Here is a 15,884-nt window from a genome sequence, read left to right as displayed (position 1 = left end):
CTGATTGTCAGTGGGGAGTTGGCCTTTGGGCATGAGTCCACCCTCTCCCCTCGTTGCTGGCCTCTGAAATAAAGCAAATTTTACTTTCTACCAACCTTGCCTCTCAAGTATTGGCTTTCGAGCAGCAAGCAGCTGGACCCTACTTTTGGTAACCCAGAAGCAGGAAACGTGCCTTGATTGGGGCCCATTTCTGCTTCCTGGGAATGGTTCCCTAATCCGTTGTTCTCTGTGATTCTTGGTACTGCATTATGAGCTCTTAACACTGCTTTCTGAGAGGTCTCTCCTTTTACATAAGAAATACCTTATGAAGCTAAGTAGCTTCCTCAGGGTACTTCCTCCCTATAGAAAGTTGGGAACCCAGTGGCCTTTTTTCATTTTAAATAGTTTCTGTCCCTTGTTGTACCCAGCAGGTACAACTTCCTTTAAAATTTCTGAAATTTTCTGTGAATCTGGTTTGTGTTATTCCATGTCCCAAAAGCTACATCATTATAACTCTTTAAAGACAGTCCTCTCCTGACTTTGGTTGTGTCTATCCGCTGTGGCATAAGTTCCCTTTAGCTTCTTAGAGGCCATTATGTCTAGTCAAGAGAGTCAGCTAGGTATGGCTTTAAAAGTTTCTGAATTAAAAGACAATTGTATAACCTTTCGTTAGGCAGAGTTCACATGTATGATATTTAGAAGCATGATGTGTTAAAAAAGGATAAATTGGACTATATCAAAATTAAAAATACTTGTTCTTCAAAAGACACCATTAAGAAATAGAAGTCATGACACACAGAATGGGAGAAACTATTTGCAAGTCATAGAGTAGATAATGAATGTGTATTCAAAATATATAAGGAGCCCCTAAATCTCAATAGTAAGAAGATAAACAACTCAAAAGGGAAAATGATTTGAATACACATTTCACCAGAGAAGTCTTCTGAATGGCTGAAAAGCACATGAAAAGATGCTCAACAGCATTAGTAATTAGGGAAGTGCAAATTGAAACCACAATGAGATACCACCCCATTAGACTGACTGAAATAAAAAAGGCAACAACAAGGAACGGTAAGATGGGGACAGACTGGAAACCTCGTACATTGCTGGTGGGAATGTAAAATGGTGCAGCTACTCTGGAAAACAATTTAAAAGTTTTAAATAAACTTAACCATAGGACTTCCCTGGTGGCGCAGTGGTTAAGAATCCGCCTGCCAATGCAGGGGATACGGGTTCGAGCCCTGGTCCGGGAAGATCCCACATGCCGCGGAGCAACTAAGCTCGTGTGCCACAACTACTGAGCCTGAGCTCTAGAGCCCGCGAGCCACAACTACTGAGCCCACGTGCCACAACTACTGAAGCTCACATACGTAGAGCCCATGCCCCACAACAAGAGAAGCCACTGCAATGAGAAACCCGCGCGCCACAATGAAGAGTAGCCCCCACTCGCCGCAACTGGAGAAAGCCCATGCGCAGCAACGAAGACCCAACGCAGCCATAAATAAATAAATAAATTTATTTTAAAAAAAACCAAAAAACACTTAACCATATGATACAACCCAGAAAATATCCACCTTAGAATTTATCCAAGAGAAATGAGAACATATTTCAACCCAAAGACTTGTATGAGAATGATCATAGCAACATTATTCATAATAGTAAAAAAAATTGTAACAATCCAAATGTCTGTCTGCTAGGAATGAATAAACAAAATATAGAATTCCATACACTGGAATACTATTCAACAATAAAATAGAATGAACAACTGGTACATGCTATAACATAGGTGAACTTAAAAACATGCAGAGGGCTTCCCTGGTGGCTCAGTGGTTGAGAGTCCGCCTGCCGATGCAGGGGACACGGGTTCGTGCCCCGGTCCGGGAAGATCCCACATGCCGCGGAGCGGCTGGGCCCGTGAGCCATGGCCGCTGAGCCTGCGCGTCCGGAGCCTGTGCTCCGCAACGGGAGAGGCCACAGCAGTGAGAGGCCCGCATACCGCAAAAAACAAAACAAAACAAAACAAAAACATGCAGAATAAAAAAAGATGCAAAAGATGACATATTTTATGATTCCATTTTTTTTTAATGCCCAGAAGGGAAAATCTACAGAGACAGAAAGCAGATAAGTGGTTGCTTGAGGTTGGGGATCAGCACAGGGATTGATTATAAATGGGCATAAAGGATATTTTTGGGGTGATGGAAATTCATCAAAACTGAATCGTAGTGATGGTTACACAGCTTTATAAATTTACTAAAAATTATTGAAGCGTATAATTAAAACCAGTGAATTTTACGATATTTGCATTATGCCATAATAAAGCTGCTAAAATTGCTGTATACAGATGAAATCCCGTGATGGTGAAAACTTAGGAATTATTACAACTTTTTTTTTTTTAAACAAGAAATGTATCATATCCCTTGAAATAAATGGGCCATAAGTTGAATCTTCAAACTTTTCTCCTCAGGTATTTTAATCGTTATTTTTGTAATGTAGTCAGTCTGTTGCTGTGTTGATGTCATTTGCATGTTATTTGCTGAATTTAGAGTAACATTCAGTTTATTAAATTTCTTTCTTCCTCCCCTCCCCTCCTCTTCCCTCCCCTCCTGAGATACAAAGTGAAAAAACCATGGAAACCTGCTGGGAATTTACAGTCAAAAAGTATTTCCTGATCTATTTAGTAAAAATGACATTCATTGGTTGAGGAATTTCTAGGCATTGTGTTGCTTACCGACTATACTGGGTTGAACTAAACAGACAAGGCCCCTTTCCTCTCAGAGTTTACACTCTGATGTAATGGACACATCATCCTAGAGGAAGGAGTAAAGAAAGGGCACACTCTCTCTCATTAAGGATCCTCCTGATACCACACACATCACTTTTTCTTACATTCCATTGGCCAGAACGTAGTGAGAAATAAAGTCTTCTTTCCACACAGCCATGTGCTAGCTAAACATTGGGAATTCTGTCACTCTAGATGAGTAGAGAGGATATGAGGGGATACTAGTATTCTATGCCAAAATACATATATTAACTTTTGTATTTCTTCCATAATGCTTGAATAACATAGGTCAGACCTTTTAATTTCCGTTTTTGGAGTTGGTAGCTATACTTTAATCAGCAGGGGTCACTGTTGCGAAAGTATTTCTTTTCCTGTTTCCTTTGTTCAACCCATCTGCATTTCCCACCCAGATCCTGTATTTAAAGCCTCTTGAATTGGTTTCCTGTGTCTTTTTTGTGTGCTAAGCATTTAAGTTTACTATGTTAGTAAACTAATACCCAGAATGTGCCAAAGATTTAAAAACTGATCAGAAAGGCTAAAATAATAGCCAAAAAAAAAAATGCTTCTTACTCTTCAGGAACTCTATGTTGTAATTACAGTTTGCAACAAGTGGTTTCACAGTTATATTTCTCAGCTAGGTTATTTATAGAAAAACGATTACAGTTTTATACAAAACAACAATAAATGCTAATGTATGACAAAACAAATCACTTAGTTTTTTAAAAACCTGAATATTTAAGAATGTCCTATCCCTGTAAGACAGGGGGGCTGTTTCAGTGTCTGTTTTTGTTTGTTTAGGGAATGATGTCCTACCTTGAAAGAAATAATCAAGAGAGAACAATGTAGTTGTTCTCATGTTCCCCCCCACAATATCCTTGTAATTTTTTGTGGATAGATTATTAAAATATATAATAATCTATCCACACATTAATATGAAACCAGATAACCTAAGAATGTCAAATGTTTGAACAGTGACTTTCTCTACGATTATATCTAAAACCTTCACAAATTTGTTATAATTCATTATATCCTTGATATAATTGGATTTGACACCCTTTATATTTTGTATGAGAAACCTAGAGTTTGGATTCAGCTGAAATAGTAAGATATCTAAAACATGTATTCTATTGCTTCTGTGAAACATTTATTTTACAAACAATACCATGGGGACTTCCTTGGTGGCACAGTGGTTAAGAATCCGCCTGCCAGTGCAGGGGACACAGGTTCAACCCCTGGTTCAGGAAGATCCCACATGCCCTGGAGCAACTAAGCCTGTGTGCCACAAGTACTGAGCCCACGTGCTACAACTACTGAAGCCTGCACACCCAGAGCCCTTGCTCCGCAACAAGAGAAGACACCGCAGTGAGAAGGCCATGCACCGCAATGAAGGGTAGCCCCCACTCGTCACAACAAGAGAAAAGCCCATGCGCAGCAACAAAGACCCAATGTAGCCAAAAAATTAAACAAACAAACAAAAAAACCCAATACCGTGAACTGGAGCAGAAACCATTTGGGTTTCCTAGAAAACATCTAAAATTAATGTGTGTCTACCTCTAGGATTATTTTCTAAGCTCCATTGCTATGTTACTTCAAATAATAAAATATTCTGATTATGTGTTATAACTGTAATTTCTTAAGTCCTGAGATTCTCAATCTATTTTATCTGTTCCATTGGTTCTCAAACTTTAGGAAGCATCAATATCACCTGGAGGGCTTGTTAAACTACAAATTGCCCATCTTTCCCTCCACCATCCCTGGCATCCTGTTTCTGATGCTATAGGTCTGGAGTACAGCCCAAGAATTTGCATTTCTAACAAGGTTCTGTTTGATGCTGATGCTGTTAGTCAGGTGACCATGGTTTGTGAACCACTGATCTTTTTCTTGCAGACTTGGAGTAGGATACATATGTGCAGAAGGAATTGGAGGGAAATATAAGCCTGGACAGATATCCTATACACATGATGTTTCCCAGATACTCCCAGGACACTGTCTATTCCTTTTTTTCTTTTCTCTTTTCATATACCTCGTGTTCTTACAGAGACAACATTTGGTCTATTTAGAGTGACTTAGGGGAAGAAATTGCTGCTGGGTGTGACTTTTTTTTTTAATAAATAAATAAATTTATTTATTTATTTTTGGCTGAGATGGGTCTTTGTTGCTGTGCGTGGGCTTTCTCTAGTTGTGGTGAGTGGGGGCTACTCTTCGTTGCGGTGCGCAGGCTTCTCATTGCAGTGGCTTCTCGTTGCGGAACAGGGGCTGTAGGCATGTGGGCTTCAGTAGTTGTGGCACGTGGGCTCAGCAGTTGGTGGTGCATGGGCTTATTTGCTCTGCGGCATGTGGGATCTTCCCGGACCAGGGCTCGAACCCATATCTCCTGCATTGGCAGGCGGATTCTTAACCACTGCACCACCAGGGAAGCCCCTGGATGTGATGTGATTTTTGTTCCTTTTTGTATCTAGAATTGCACAAATCATGTGAACAACACATAACAGGTTTATATTTTTTTATCAATTTAATTACCCTGTATATTCAAGTGAGCAAAGTGCCTTGGTGGGTGAGGTACGTAGCATTCAATTAAATACTTTGAATATACAAGATAAAGAGCTTAGTATTTCTAGTATAAAAATGATTATCTTTTATATTTTGTGGATTTGAGTTGGGCATAGTCTAGTATATTGGGTGCTTAGCTTAGTGATATTGTTTTATACTTACTAACGTGATTTTTCCCCAAGATCTCAAGCTTAAGATATATGTTGTGTGCTAAGAAGTCCCCCAGGCAGGTCTCAATTTTGGATACATTAGCTGTCTTTGCTAATGTTATTTATGTCATCATAAATAACATAATGTTATAATGTTATCAACAAATAACATTGTTATTTATGTCATCAACCCTAGATTATTCAGGGTATACTTTATAACTACTTCATGCATTCTTTCCTATAAGTGTACCTGAAGAAGAATGATCTTAATGGTGTAGAGTCTTAGAAACCGTGGAATTTGAGAACTTGTTTAGGAGGAAATGTGATGGCTTCATTTTGAAAGTCTGCCTTACAGAAAAGGGATATGATTTTTTCTTAATACCTTCCATTAATGGGTAGAGAATTTAGGGAAGCAGATTATTCTTTGATGTCAGGCAATTTCCAAAAACATGTAATTGTCAGGCAGCATTACTTTTATTTTAACATAGTGTGTTTGTTGCACTGAAACTTGGTAGATGATCCAACTTTCCATCAGCAAGTCCTGTAGCTTCTTTAAAAATCCTTTTGTCTACTTTTTTTATTTTCCACTTCCACCACCCCTGTAATCTTACCTGCATCATCTTTTACTTGAACTATAATTTTAATATATTTCTAGCTTATCTCCTTGATGCCAGTCCAAAATTAGTATTTGCTTATTTCTGTGTTCTTCATTGTAGAGCAGGGGCTCCTTAAGTACAGAGATAACATCTTACTGTTTTTGTATTTCATTGCCTAGAAAAGTGCCTAACACAGGGTGTTCAGTAAATGTTCATTGTATGAAGTCAAGAGGCATCTATGTAATACCTAATAGCAGGGACTGAACATATTCCTCTCAGCTTCAGTGACATGTGTATTGTTTTTAGTTGCTTTTTATTGGATATATAGATATTTGGTTTTTTTATGTAGCTTACTAGACGGCTCTGTTAAAAGTACCCATTATGAGTGATTTCATTAATTTGTTAAATGATCCTGCATTCATCCAGAATGCATGTGGTGGTGGTTATGAGGCATTATTACTCTTCTGCATGATATATAAAACTTGAAAGAGAACATTTCCTATCCTAGGTTTCTGAACATCTCTGTGAACAAATAAATGTGAGTTAGATTTGGAGAATAACCTTACCTTAATGGCATTTTTAAATGGTCACTCTGTACTGATATGCAAATAAACCTTTTGTAACTCAGTTTCCTTATATGTACAATGAAGATTAAGGGTAGTATGAAGATTCAGTACACTAATACATAAAATACACTTAAAATAGCATCTGGCACATAATGTCATCCTTCTGACTGCTATTAGTTCATTTTTTTCTAAAGACAGGGAACAAATTAAATGCCTCAGACATTTTTTAGCCTAAAGAGTTTCTGAAAATATGACTTTGGCTTATAACACCCACTGTACTTATTCACCTCTCTCCTAAGAGGATTACCTCTAAACTGTTGAGTTGAACATAATAAAATGTTAAGTGACACTTGACACAATGATTTTGTTTTTGCAGATGTTCTCAAATAGTGATGAAGCTGTAATTAATAAAAAACTTCCCAAAGAACTCCTATTACGGTAAGTCTAACTTTATGCTGTTTTTTTGTGTGTGTGTGTATCATATTTGCCTGTTTAAAAAAATTTTAGACTTGTTGCTAATTTTCATATATGTACAGGATCTGGATTATGTAGATTTTAAAATTTATTGATTCTTTTGTTAAACAATCTTATTCTAGGGGTTATAGCCTTTTAAAAATTAAAAAGACAAGTTATTTGACACTTTGCTCTGTTAGACTTATGATTTTACCATCCTTATTTTTAATGTGTAGAAACTACATTTGGGATCACTTGTAACATAAAACACACAGCTCCCAATTTATATACCTCTGACTTAGGAATCACCTGGAAAGAAACAGGCATCCAGGGAAGTTATTTTCAGTGCCCATTATTTGGGCACATAATCATACCATTCTTTGTTCACTTTTGTAGAATATCATGACTGAGAAAGGCACATTCTCTTTGCAGATGTTAGAAGTTAACAAGATACTGTGCTCGGGACATTTTTTTCTTGCTCATAGCTGCTACTGCAGTCTAGCCCATAACCAGCCCAGTCCCTGCTTCAGGGTGAAAAATTCTGCACTAGTGCTGGTAAAGAGTATTCCTGGCATTCCTAAGTATTTGCATGCTGAGTCCTCCACTAGATTGCAAGATCCATGGAAGCAGGGACAAAATCCTATAAATCTTTACGTAGGACTTACACTTTGAAGATGCTAAGAAAAAGGAACTGAATTGAACTTGGAATGAATGTTTTCTGTGAAAGCAAAACATACATATGTGCTGGTTGACTATAGTGTAAAGAACCTCCTAGACTACCCAGAACCATTGGAAAAATGTATCCTGAATATCTTGGGTATCCCTCAAATTTCAGCGAAATTTTAGCCATCTTAAAGAAAGATATTTTTAAAACAGGTTATGTTCTTCACTGTTACCATAAACTGAGTACACTAAGACTAAGACACACTTATTTTCAATATTAAGCATTATTTTGTACTGCAGTAGTTTACCTTGAGACTCAGAAAGATATATGGAAGTTATTTGACTCTTTGGTAACTGGCTGCATCCTGTTGTGGTTATATTTTTATATTTTATTAGAGTTTTTCTGTTTTTGCCATGAAACTCAAATTCCTTACTGTGGCCTACAAGACCTCTCATGATATGGCAGGGGAATAACATGATCTGGTGTATATTTTTAAAGAATTAGTCTGGGTACTATGTTCCAACCAGATTGGGGGATTGGAATGGAAAGCAACAAGAAAACTTTTAAAGAAATCCAGGCAGGAGATAAGAGTAACACAGATAACATTTTCTGTAATTTTTTACACTGCATTGCCTGCCCTGGCCATTTCTAGCTTTAGTCACTGTTTCTTTCTCTTTTCCCCTCCCTTCCCCTCCTTCCTTCCTTTTTGAGATATAAATTGACGTATAATCTATTAGTTTCAGGTATACAACATAATGATTCAATATTTGTATATATTGCAAAATGGGGGCTTCCCTGGCAGTCCAGTGGTTAGGACTCCATGCTTCTACTGCAGGGGGCACGGGTTTGATCCCTGGTCGGGCAACTAAGATCCTGTATGCCATGTGGTGCAGCCAAAAAAAAAGAAAAAAAAAAGATATATTGCAAAATGATCACAACAATAAATCTAGTTAATATCCATCACCACAGGACTTCCCTGGCAGTCCAGTGGTTAAGACTTCGCCTTCCAATGCAGGGGGTGTGGGTTCGATCCCTGTCGGGGAGCTAAGATCCCACATGCCTCGTGGCCAAAAAAACCAAAACATGAAACAGAAGCAACATTATAATAAATTCAATAATGACTTTAAAATTGGTCCACATCAAAAAAAAAAATCTAAAAAAAAAAGAAAGGGACTTCCCTGGTGGCACAGTGATTAAGAATCCACCTGCCGGGCTTCCCCGGTGGCGCAGAGGTTGAGAGTCCGCCTGCCGATGCAGGGGACAAGGGTTCGTGCCCCGGTCCAGGAAGATCCCACATGCCGTGGAGCGGCTGGGCCCATGAGCCATGGCCATTGAGCCTGCGCGTCTGGACCCTGTGCTCCACAGGGGGAGAGGCCACAACAGGGAGAGGCCCGCGTACCGCAAAAAAAAAAAAAAAAAAAAAAAGAATCCACCTGCCAATGCAGGGGACACGGGTTCAAGCCCTGGCCCAGGAAGATCCCACATGCAGTGGAGTAGCTAACCCCGTGCGCCACAACTATGGAGCCTGCGCTCTAGAGCCCGTGAGCCACAGCTACTGAGCCTGCATGCCACAACTACTGAAGCCCATGCACCTAAAGCCCATGCTCCGCAATAAGAGAAGCCACCGCAATGAGAAGCCTGTGCGCCGCGATGAAGAGTCGCCCCCGCTCACCGCAACTAGAGAAAGCCTGCGCACAGCAATGAAGACCCAATGCAGCCAAAAAAATAAATAAATAAACAAAAATTTATGAAAAGAAAAGAAAAATATCTATCACCACACATAGTTATAAAATTTTTTTTCTTGTGATGGGAACTTTTAAGATCTACTGTCTTAGCAACTTTCCAAACATATGTTACAGTATTAACTATAGTCACAAAGCTGTATATTACATCCTGAGGACTTATTTATAAATAACTGGAAGTTATGTGTAACTTTTGGCCACCTTTACCTATTTCACCCACCCCCCCACCTCTGGAAACCACCAGTATGTTCTCTGTATCTATGAGTTCCATTTTTTGTTTTTTTGTCGTTTTTAAGATCCCACATAAAATGGGATCATACAGTATGTGTCTTTCTCTCTCTGACTTACTTCATGTAGCATAATGCCTTCAAGGTTCATTCATGTTGTGGCATATGGCAAGATTTCTTTCTTTTTTAGAGCTGAATAATATTCCATTGTGTCTATGTATACGTATATATATACACACATATACATTCACACACATATCTCACATTTTTTTAATCCATTCATCCACCAGTGGACACTTAGGTTGCTTCCATGTCTTGACTATTATAAATAATGCTGCAACGAATATGGGGGATGCAGATATCTTCTCAAATTAGGGTTTTTGTTTCCTTCAGATAAATACCCAGAAGTAGAATTGCTGGATTATACGGTAGTTCTATCTTTACTTTTTTAAAGAACCTCATACTGTTTTCAGTAATGGCTATACCAATTTACATTCCCACCAACAGTGTATGAGGGTTCTCTTTTCTCCACATCCTCACCAACACTTGTTATTTCTTGTCTTTTTGATAATTGCCATTCTGACTGGAATGAGGTGATATGTCATTATGGTTTTGATTTAGTTGCTGTTTTGACTTTACTCTAGTACCTGTTGATGAGCTGTAAGGTCTATAGTTGCCAAAACAGGTGGTATTTTGGGGAAGATTGGATAAAGAGGAATTTCTGTATCAACCAGTTTTTGTTACCACAAACAACTCCTAAATCTCAGTGGTTTTTCTTACCATTACATGAAGCTATGGGTTAGCTGAGGCTCTCTTTCAGGCAATGGGTCAACTTTTTGTTTAAACCATTTAAGCCAAATAGGAAAGAGGCTTTTGTGGTATCTTTGAAATTACACTAAACAGATAACAATAGTTTAGTGTAACTATTGATAAATTCTATCCAGGGCATTTGTAATTTTTTGAAATTCGTTGAATGTAATATTTCCTTAAGAACTTTGAATACCTTGATAAATATCTTGTGAGGAGACATGTGTTGTTACAAGACTATGTGTTGTTACTCATTTTTGTCCACTAATTTTAGCATTCATTGCTGTTACCTGAAACAGTTACCACTGTTACGTTTGCCAAAGTTTTATATTTCTATAATTCTTCCTGCATATAAATTCTATTTCTATTATTCTAATTAATAATAATTAGACTTCTACTGTAAGGAAGAGACTTCAGTTACATTTACTTATTTATTCAGTTATTTATAACAGTATAAACTCATGGATATTTGTTTTATTTTATGAATTATATTGTTACTATCATGACTTATTGTTCAGCCTTTTTATGTCTTCTGAATTTGTGTGTGTGTGTGTGTGTGTGTGTGTGTGTGTGTGTTTGGAATTTCATACCATGTCTGTGTATTAGCTATTTTATTTGATTTTTTTTAATATTGTAACAAATTCAATAAAGACTTTTTAAAACTATGTATTTATTTGGTTGCACCGGGTCTTAGTTGTGGCTCATGGGCTCCTTAGTTGCAGCACGTGGGCTCCTTAGTTGCGGCTCACCTGCTCATTAGTTGTGGCATGCATGTGGGATCTAGTTCCTTGACCAGGGATTGAACCGGGGCCCCCCTGCATTGGGAGCATGGAGTCTTATTCACTGTGCCACCAGGGAAGTCCCTGTATTAGCTATTTTAAAAAATACAGATTAATAAGTAGCATAGAATATTTGGTTTGATTAGATTTTAAGTTACATGTTAACATTATTTGATCCACCATATATCAATCTACAAGCAGAAAAGTTGTGTTACTAGGGCTGTACTATTTTCTTGCAAACCCAGAGCCACAACCAAGTTACCAATGAATTAAGGAAGTGTTCTTATTTTTTCTTAACTGTAACTTACTTTACCTTACTAATTTTTCTCCTTCCTTTTTGAAACAAAGTTTATTAGTAATGCTCTAGCAAGCTGGAATCCACTGCTTGCATAATGTGAAATTCAGTTAGCAGGATTGACAGTACTTCCTTTGAGAGAAGAACCATATGCATTTATTTAGAAGTACCTCTTGAAAAATGAATGTCAGTGTTTATAAGATAGAGACTCTTATGTGTTTTCCAAGAGCTAATGTAAAGTGAAATTACATTACATTCATTAAAGTGAAATGCAAAGTGAATCTTTGTTTCTCGAAGATTCCTTCTGAGGATGATATTGATAACTGTGATAATAGTGTGAGTGGTAAGACTGCTTGAGCCCACACATGCCCTTTTGGCTATAAAACAAAGTGCAGTTTCAGAATGAGGATTATCATTGCTTATAAGAATCTGAAACTTTTTTCATTAATTTTTCAACTCTTGGGGTGTTGGGTCATAATTGTCATGCAATATGTAATACGTACGTGTGAGTTGGTAGATGAACTTTCTGAACTTAGATGGAAAGAATGAATTGGCTGGGATTTTTTGTCTAAAAGAGATAATCATGCTGTGTTGGGGGTCCCCAAGACTACTCCTAGGTTTGGTGATTTACTGGGAGGACTCAAGGCTATGAGCATATAGTCATACTCATGGGTATGATTTATTACTGGGAAAAGATACAGAGCAAAATTAGCAAAAGGAAAAGGCACATGAAGTGAAATAGAGAGGAAACCCGGTGTAGGCTTATGAGTCCTTTCCCAGTGGAGTCACACAGGATGTGCTTAATTCCTCCAGAAATAAATTATAACAAAAAAAGTAAAATGTTGTCTACCAGGGAAGCTTATCAGGGAATAGTGGGAACCCTCCCCAATCCAAATTCTCAAATGCCATCCAAGGGTCAGCACTGCAAGCAGGCCTTTCTAATAAGGATAGGCCTGCTATGTGAACTCTTTTCTGTACACATGCTATCTTATATTCTCTTCCAGGAAGCTTACAACATTGATGCTATATAGTAGATTTTCATTCAGTGTATTTGCCAGGAATTTAGGGCAGATAGGGGTTTGTGTGTTTTCTTACTTTTAAAGGCACATAATGATGAAGAACATGGACTCTGGAATCTGAACACCTGGATTCTGTCATTTACTAGCTGTAAATTGAGGATTTTAGTGCTTACCTCTTAGAGTTATCCTAAGGATCAAAAGGGTTGATAAACGTAAAGTGCTTATTAGAAGAGTGCCTGGCACATAGGAAGTGCAATAAAAATGTTATGTATATTACTATTGATTTCTATTTTTTACTCATAGACCATAAAATGATGTGATTAGATGCTAAGACTGCCAAAAGTGATCATCTGTCAACTTTAAGGTGCATTGGCAGATGTTCCTGAATGAAAGAACAGAAAACCAATATTGCTCTTACTGAGCGTTTAGTTTTCTAGCCTTCTCAATTGTCCAGAACAAATCAAAGAAACAGGAAGCAAGCTGGAAGAACAAATGTGCATTTTACTCAGCGGATGCATGCCAGCCATTTCTCAGGCCCTATGTACTCCTTTTCTTTTTTTCTTTAGACACAGTTATTACAAATTTGATTATGAATAGCAGTACGTAAAAATGGGATCAGAAGAGTTATGTTAATAGAGCGTCCACTGAGTTTTAAGAAGTAGCAATCTGATAGTAAGGGAGAATATATAAAAACTAATTTTAAAAACAAAAGCAGGGGATTTCCCTGGTGGTCCAGTGGTTAAGACTGCACGCTTCCAGTGCAGGGGGCACCTGGTCGGGGATCTAAGATCCTGCGTGCCCCGTGGTGCTGCTAACAAAAAAAAGAGAAAGGAGAAAAAGGAAGAAAAACAAACCAACAAACAAGTAGGATTGAGAACAGAGCAGTGGATCCCAGGTGGGAAGGGGTGGTGGGGAGGGTGAAAGGTGTAAAGGGGGTCAGCTGTATGGTGGATGGATGGAAAATAAATTTTTGGTGGTGAGCTTGTTATAGGGTATACAGAAGTAGAAATATAATGTTGTACACATGAAGCTTATACAGTGTTATAAATCAGTGTTATTTCAATTAAAAATAAATAGTAACATTCAAAACCAATACAGTACAGGGTTGCTTATTTAATGAGGAGACGTTTTAGTCGCTTAGTTACCTATGAGGATTTCACTGTATAGGATGACAAGTGATTTTCTTTATGAAAGCTATGCAATATCAAGAAATAATTAAATTATATTCCCTTAAACCTTTTGGGGAGGAAGTGGCTCAAGTGATAAATTTAATTAAATACCAAGAAAAATAAGTCAGTACATCTTGTTCTTTACTGATTTTTAACACAGTAGTTACATATATGACTATAAACGTATATTTAGGCTGGTTTTTTCCTATACCATGTATGCATGATGAATTTTCATTTGAGTTTGCTACTGCAATTAATCGATATGTTTTCTTGGTGAGAGAATTTTGCATTAGCAGAATGGCACAGTTTAAAAATTACTACAGACCTCATTCTTGTACTTTGTATTCCTTCAACTTTCTTTCTTTTAAAGAATTTGTAGAGCGGTTTTAGGTTTACAATAAAATGAGAAGAAGGTGCTGAGATTTCTCACGTACCCCCAGCCTCACACATGCATAACCCCCCCACCCCCAGTATCAACATAACCCACCAGAATGGCACTTTTTTTTTTTGCCGAGGATGAACCTACGTTAACACGTCATAATTATCTAAAGTCCATAGTTTACCTTAGGGTTCACTCTTGATGGTGTAGATTCCATGGGTTTGTACAAATGTGTAATAATATATCCATCATTACAATATCATACGTAGTATTTTTACTGCCCTAAAAATCCTTCACGCTCTGCCTATTCATCTCTCTCCCTTTTGATCTCCATAGTTTTGCTTTTTCCAAAATGTTACATAGTTGGAATTTCTTTCAACCTTACTATAGGAGCAAACATGCAGTGTACCAGGCATTATGTTAGATATAGAAATAAACAGGAGTCGTTGTCCTCAGAAGCTCAGCGAGTAGTAGAAAACACCAAGAAAATAATCAATATAGAGCTATAATGGAGGTTTGCCTAGACCATTACAGCAAGCTCACATGTAGGACTTTACAACCAACCTTGGAGAGTTCAGAAGATGCTTTCAAGGAAATGAGACATGAGTTGAGTCGTAAAGGGGTAAGTAGTGATTAACTGGACAGAGAAGAAGAGTGAGGGAGAAGAACATTTCAGATGTGAGATTATTGTTTCCCCTTCGTGGACAGAGGCAAAGGGTCTTTGATTCAGCTATACTACAAGATTTGAGGCTCAATCTCTTTTGCATAATACACAGTATTGCAGTTTAGGATTTTTTTCTCCTAAGGTTTGCCTGGCAAGCAAACTGTCATTTGTGATACTGTTTATATTGGAGAATTTACAAACTTTGCACATACAGTCCTTTAGTAAATTGGATGCTGCCTGTGTATAGAACTTCATCTCCTCCCTGGTTTGCGTGTTTCTTCATAATTGCCATTTGCTTTTTTTTTTTGGCTGTGCCACACGGCATACAGGATCTTAGTTCCCCGACCAGGGATCGAACCTGTGCCCCCTTCAGTGGAAGCGTGGAGTCCTAACCACTGGGCCACCAGGGAAGTCCCACAATTTGCTATTTTAATATTTCCAAGCCTTACACTTCATTGCCTGGAGGAGCAACAACAACAAAATATTCTGAGGAGTAAATTGGATGTTTTATTTTAGGTCTGTCAGGGAGAGACTTCAGCTCTTGTTTGGCTCCAGATTTTCTTAGCCAGTAGCAACTCCTGTGCTGCCTTGATAGCATGGTAGTGATGGACTATTAATAAGATTAGACACACTGCCTTTGTTTAGGTCGTGTATATATGTGGACACACAGAGCTGTTTGTGTTTTGAGACTAAGAGCCACCTGGCCATGGGAAGATACTATTTTTTTTCCAAGTCCTTTTTGTCTTCCTATCATTAAACATCCTAATACCGTGAACTCCCACCAGGCTCAGCTTGATATTGTGAAGCTAGTTTTTGTTTTTTGGGGGGTTTTTTTGGCTGCATTGGGTCTTTACGATGGCTTCTCTTTGTTGTGGAGCACGGGCTATAGGTGCGCAGGCTTCAGTATTTGTTCTATCCCATTTTTTCCTTTATTTTTTAATATCAATATAGACTCATGGATTCCTACTTTATTCAGTGTGTTTTAATCCCATTTGGGTTATCCTTGTTTTCTGCTCAGAATGTTTCAGACTTAGCCAGTGGGAGCCCCTACAGTTATATTCTGTGTT

At 38.0% G+C, this 15,884-nt stretch overlaps 1 protein-coding gene across 2 annotated transcripts in view; it reads left to right on the top strand.

Annotated features, from left to right (window-relative positions):
* The window catches only part of FBXL20 (F-box and leucine rich repeat protein 20), a 111,546-nt gene that overhangs the window by 39,515 nt on the left and 56,147 nt on the right, over positions 1 to 15,884 (top strand). For both annotated transcript variants that reach the window (XM_079903797.1, XM_079903796.1), the window contains exon 2: positions 6,996 to 7,057. In XM_079903797.1, coding sequence (XP_079759923.1) covers positions 6,996 to 7,057 — 62 coding nt within the window. The remainder of the gene's footprint in view (positions 1 to 6,995; positions 7,058 to 15,884) is intronic.

Source organism: Stenella coeruleoalba (assembly GCF_951394435.1).
Source record: "Stenella coeruleoalba genome assembly, chromosome: 19".
Classification (NCBI taxonomy): Eukaryota; Metazoa; Chordata; class Mammalia; order Artiodactyla; family Delphinidae; genus Stenella; species Stenella coeruleoalba.
The sequence above is the reverse complement of the archived record's forward strand: the minus strand, read 5'-3'. Positions and strand labels throughout refer to the sequence as shown.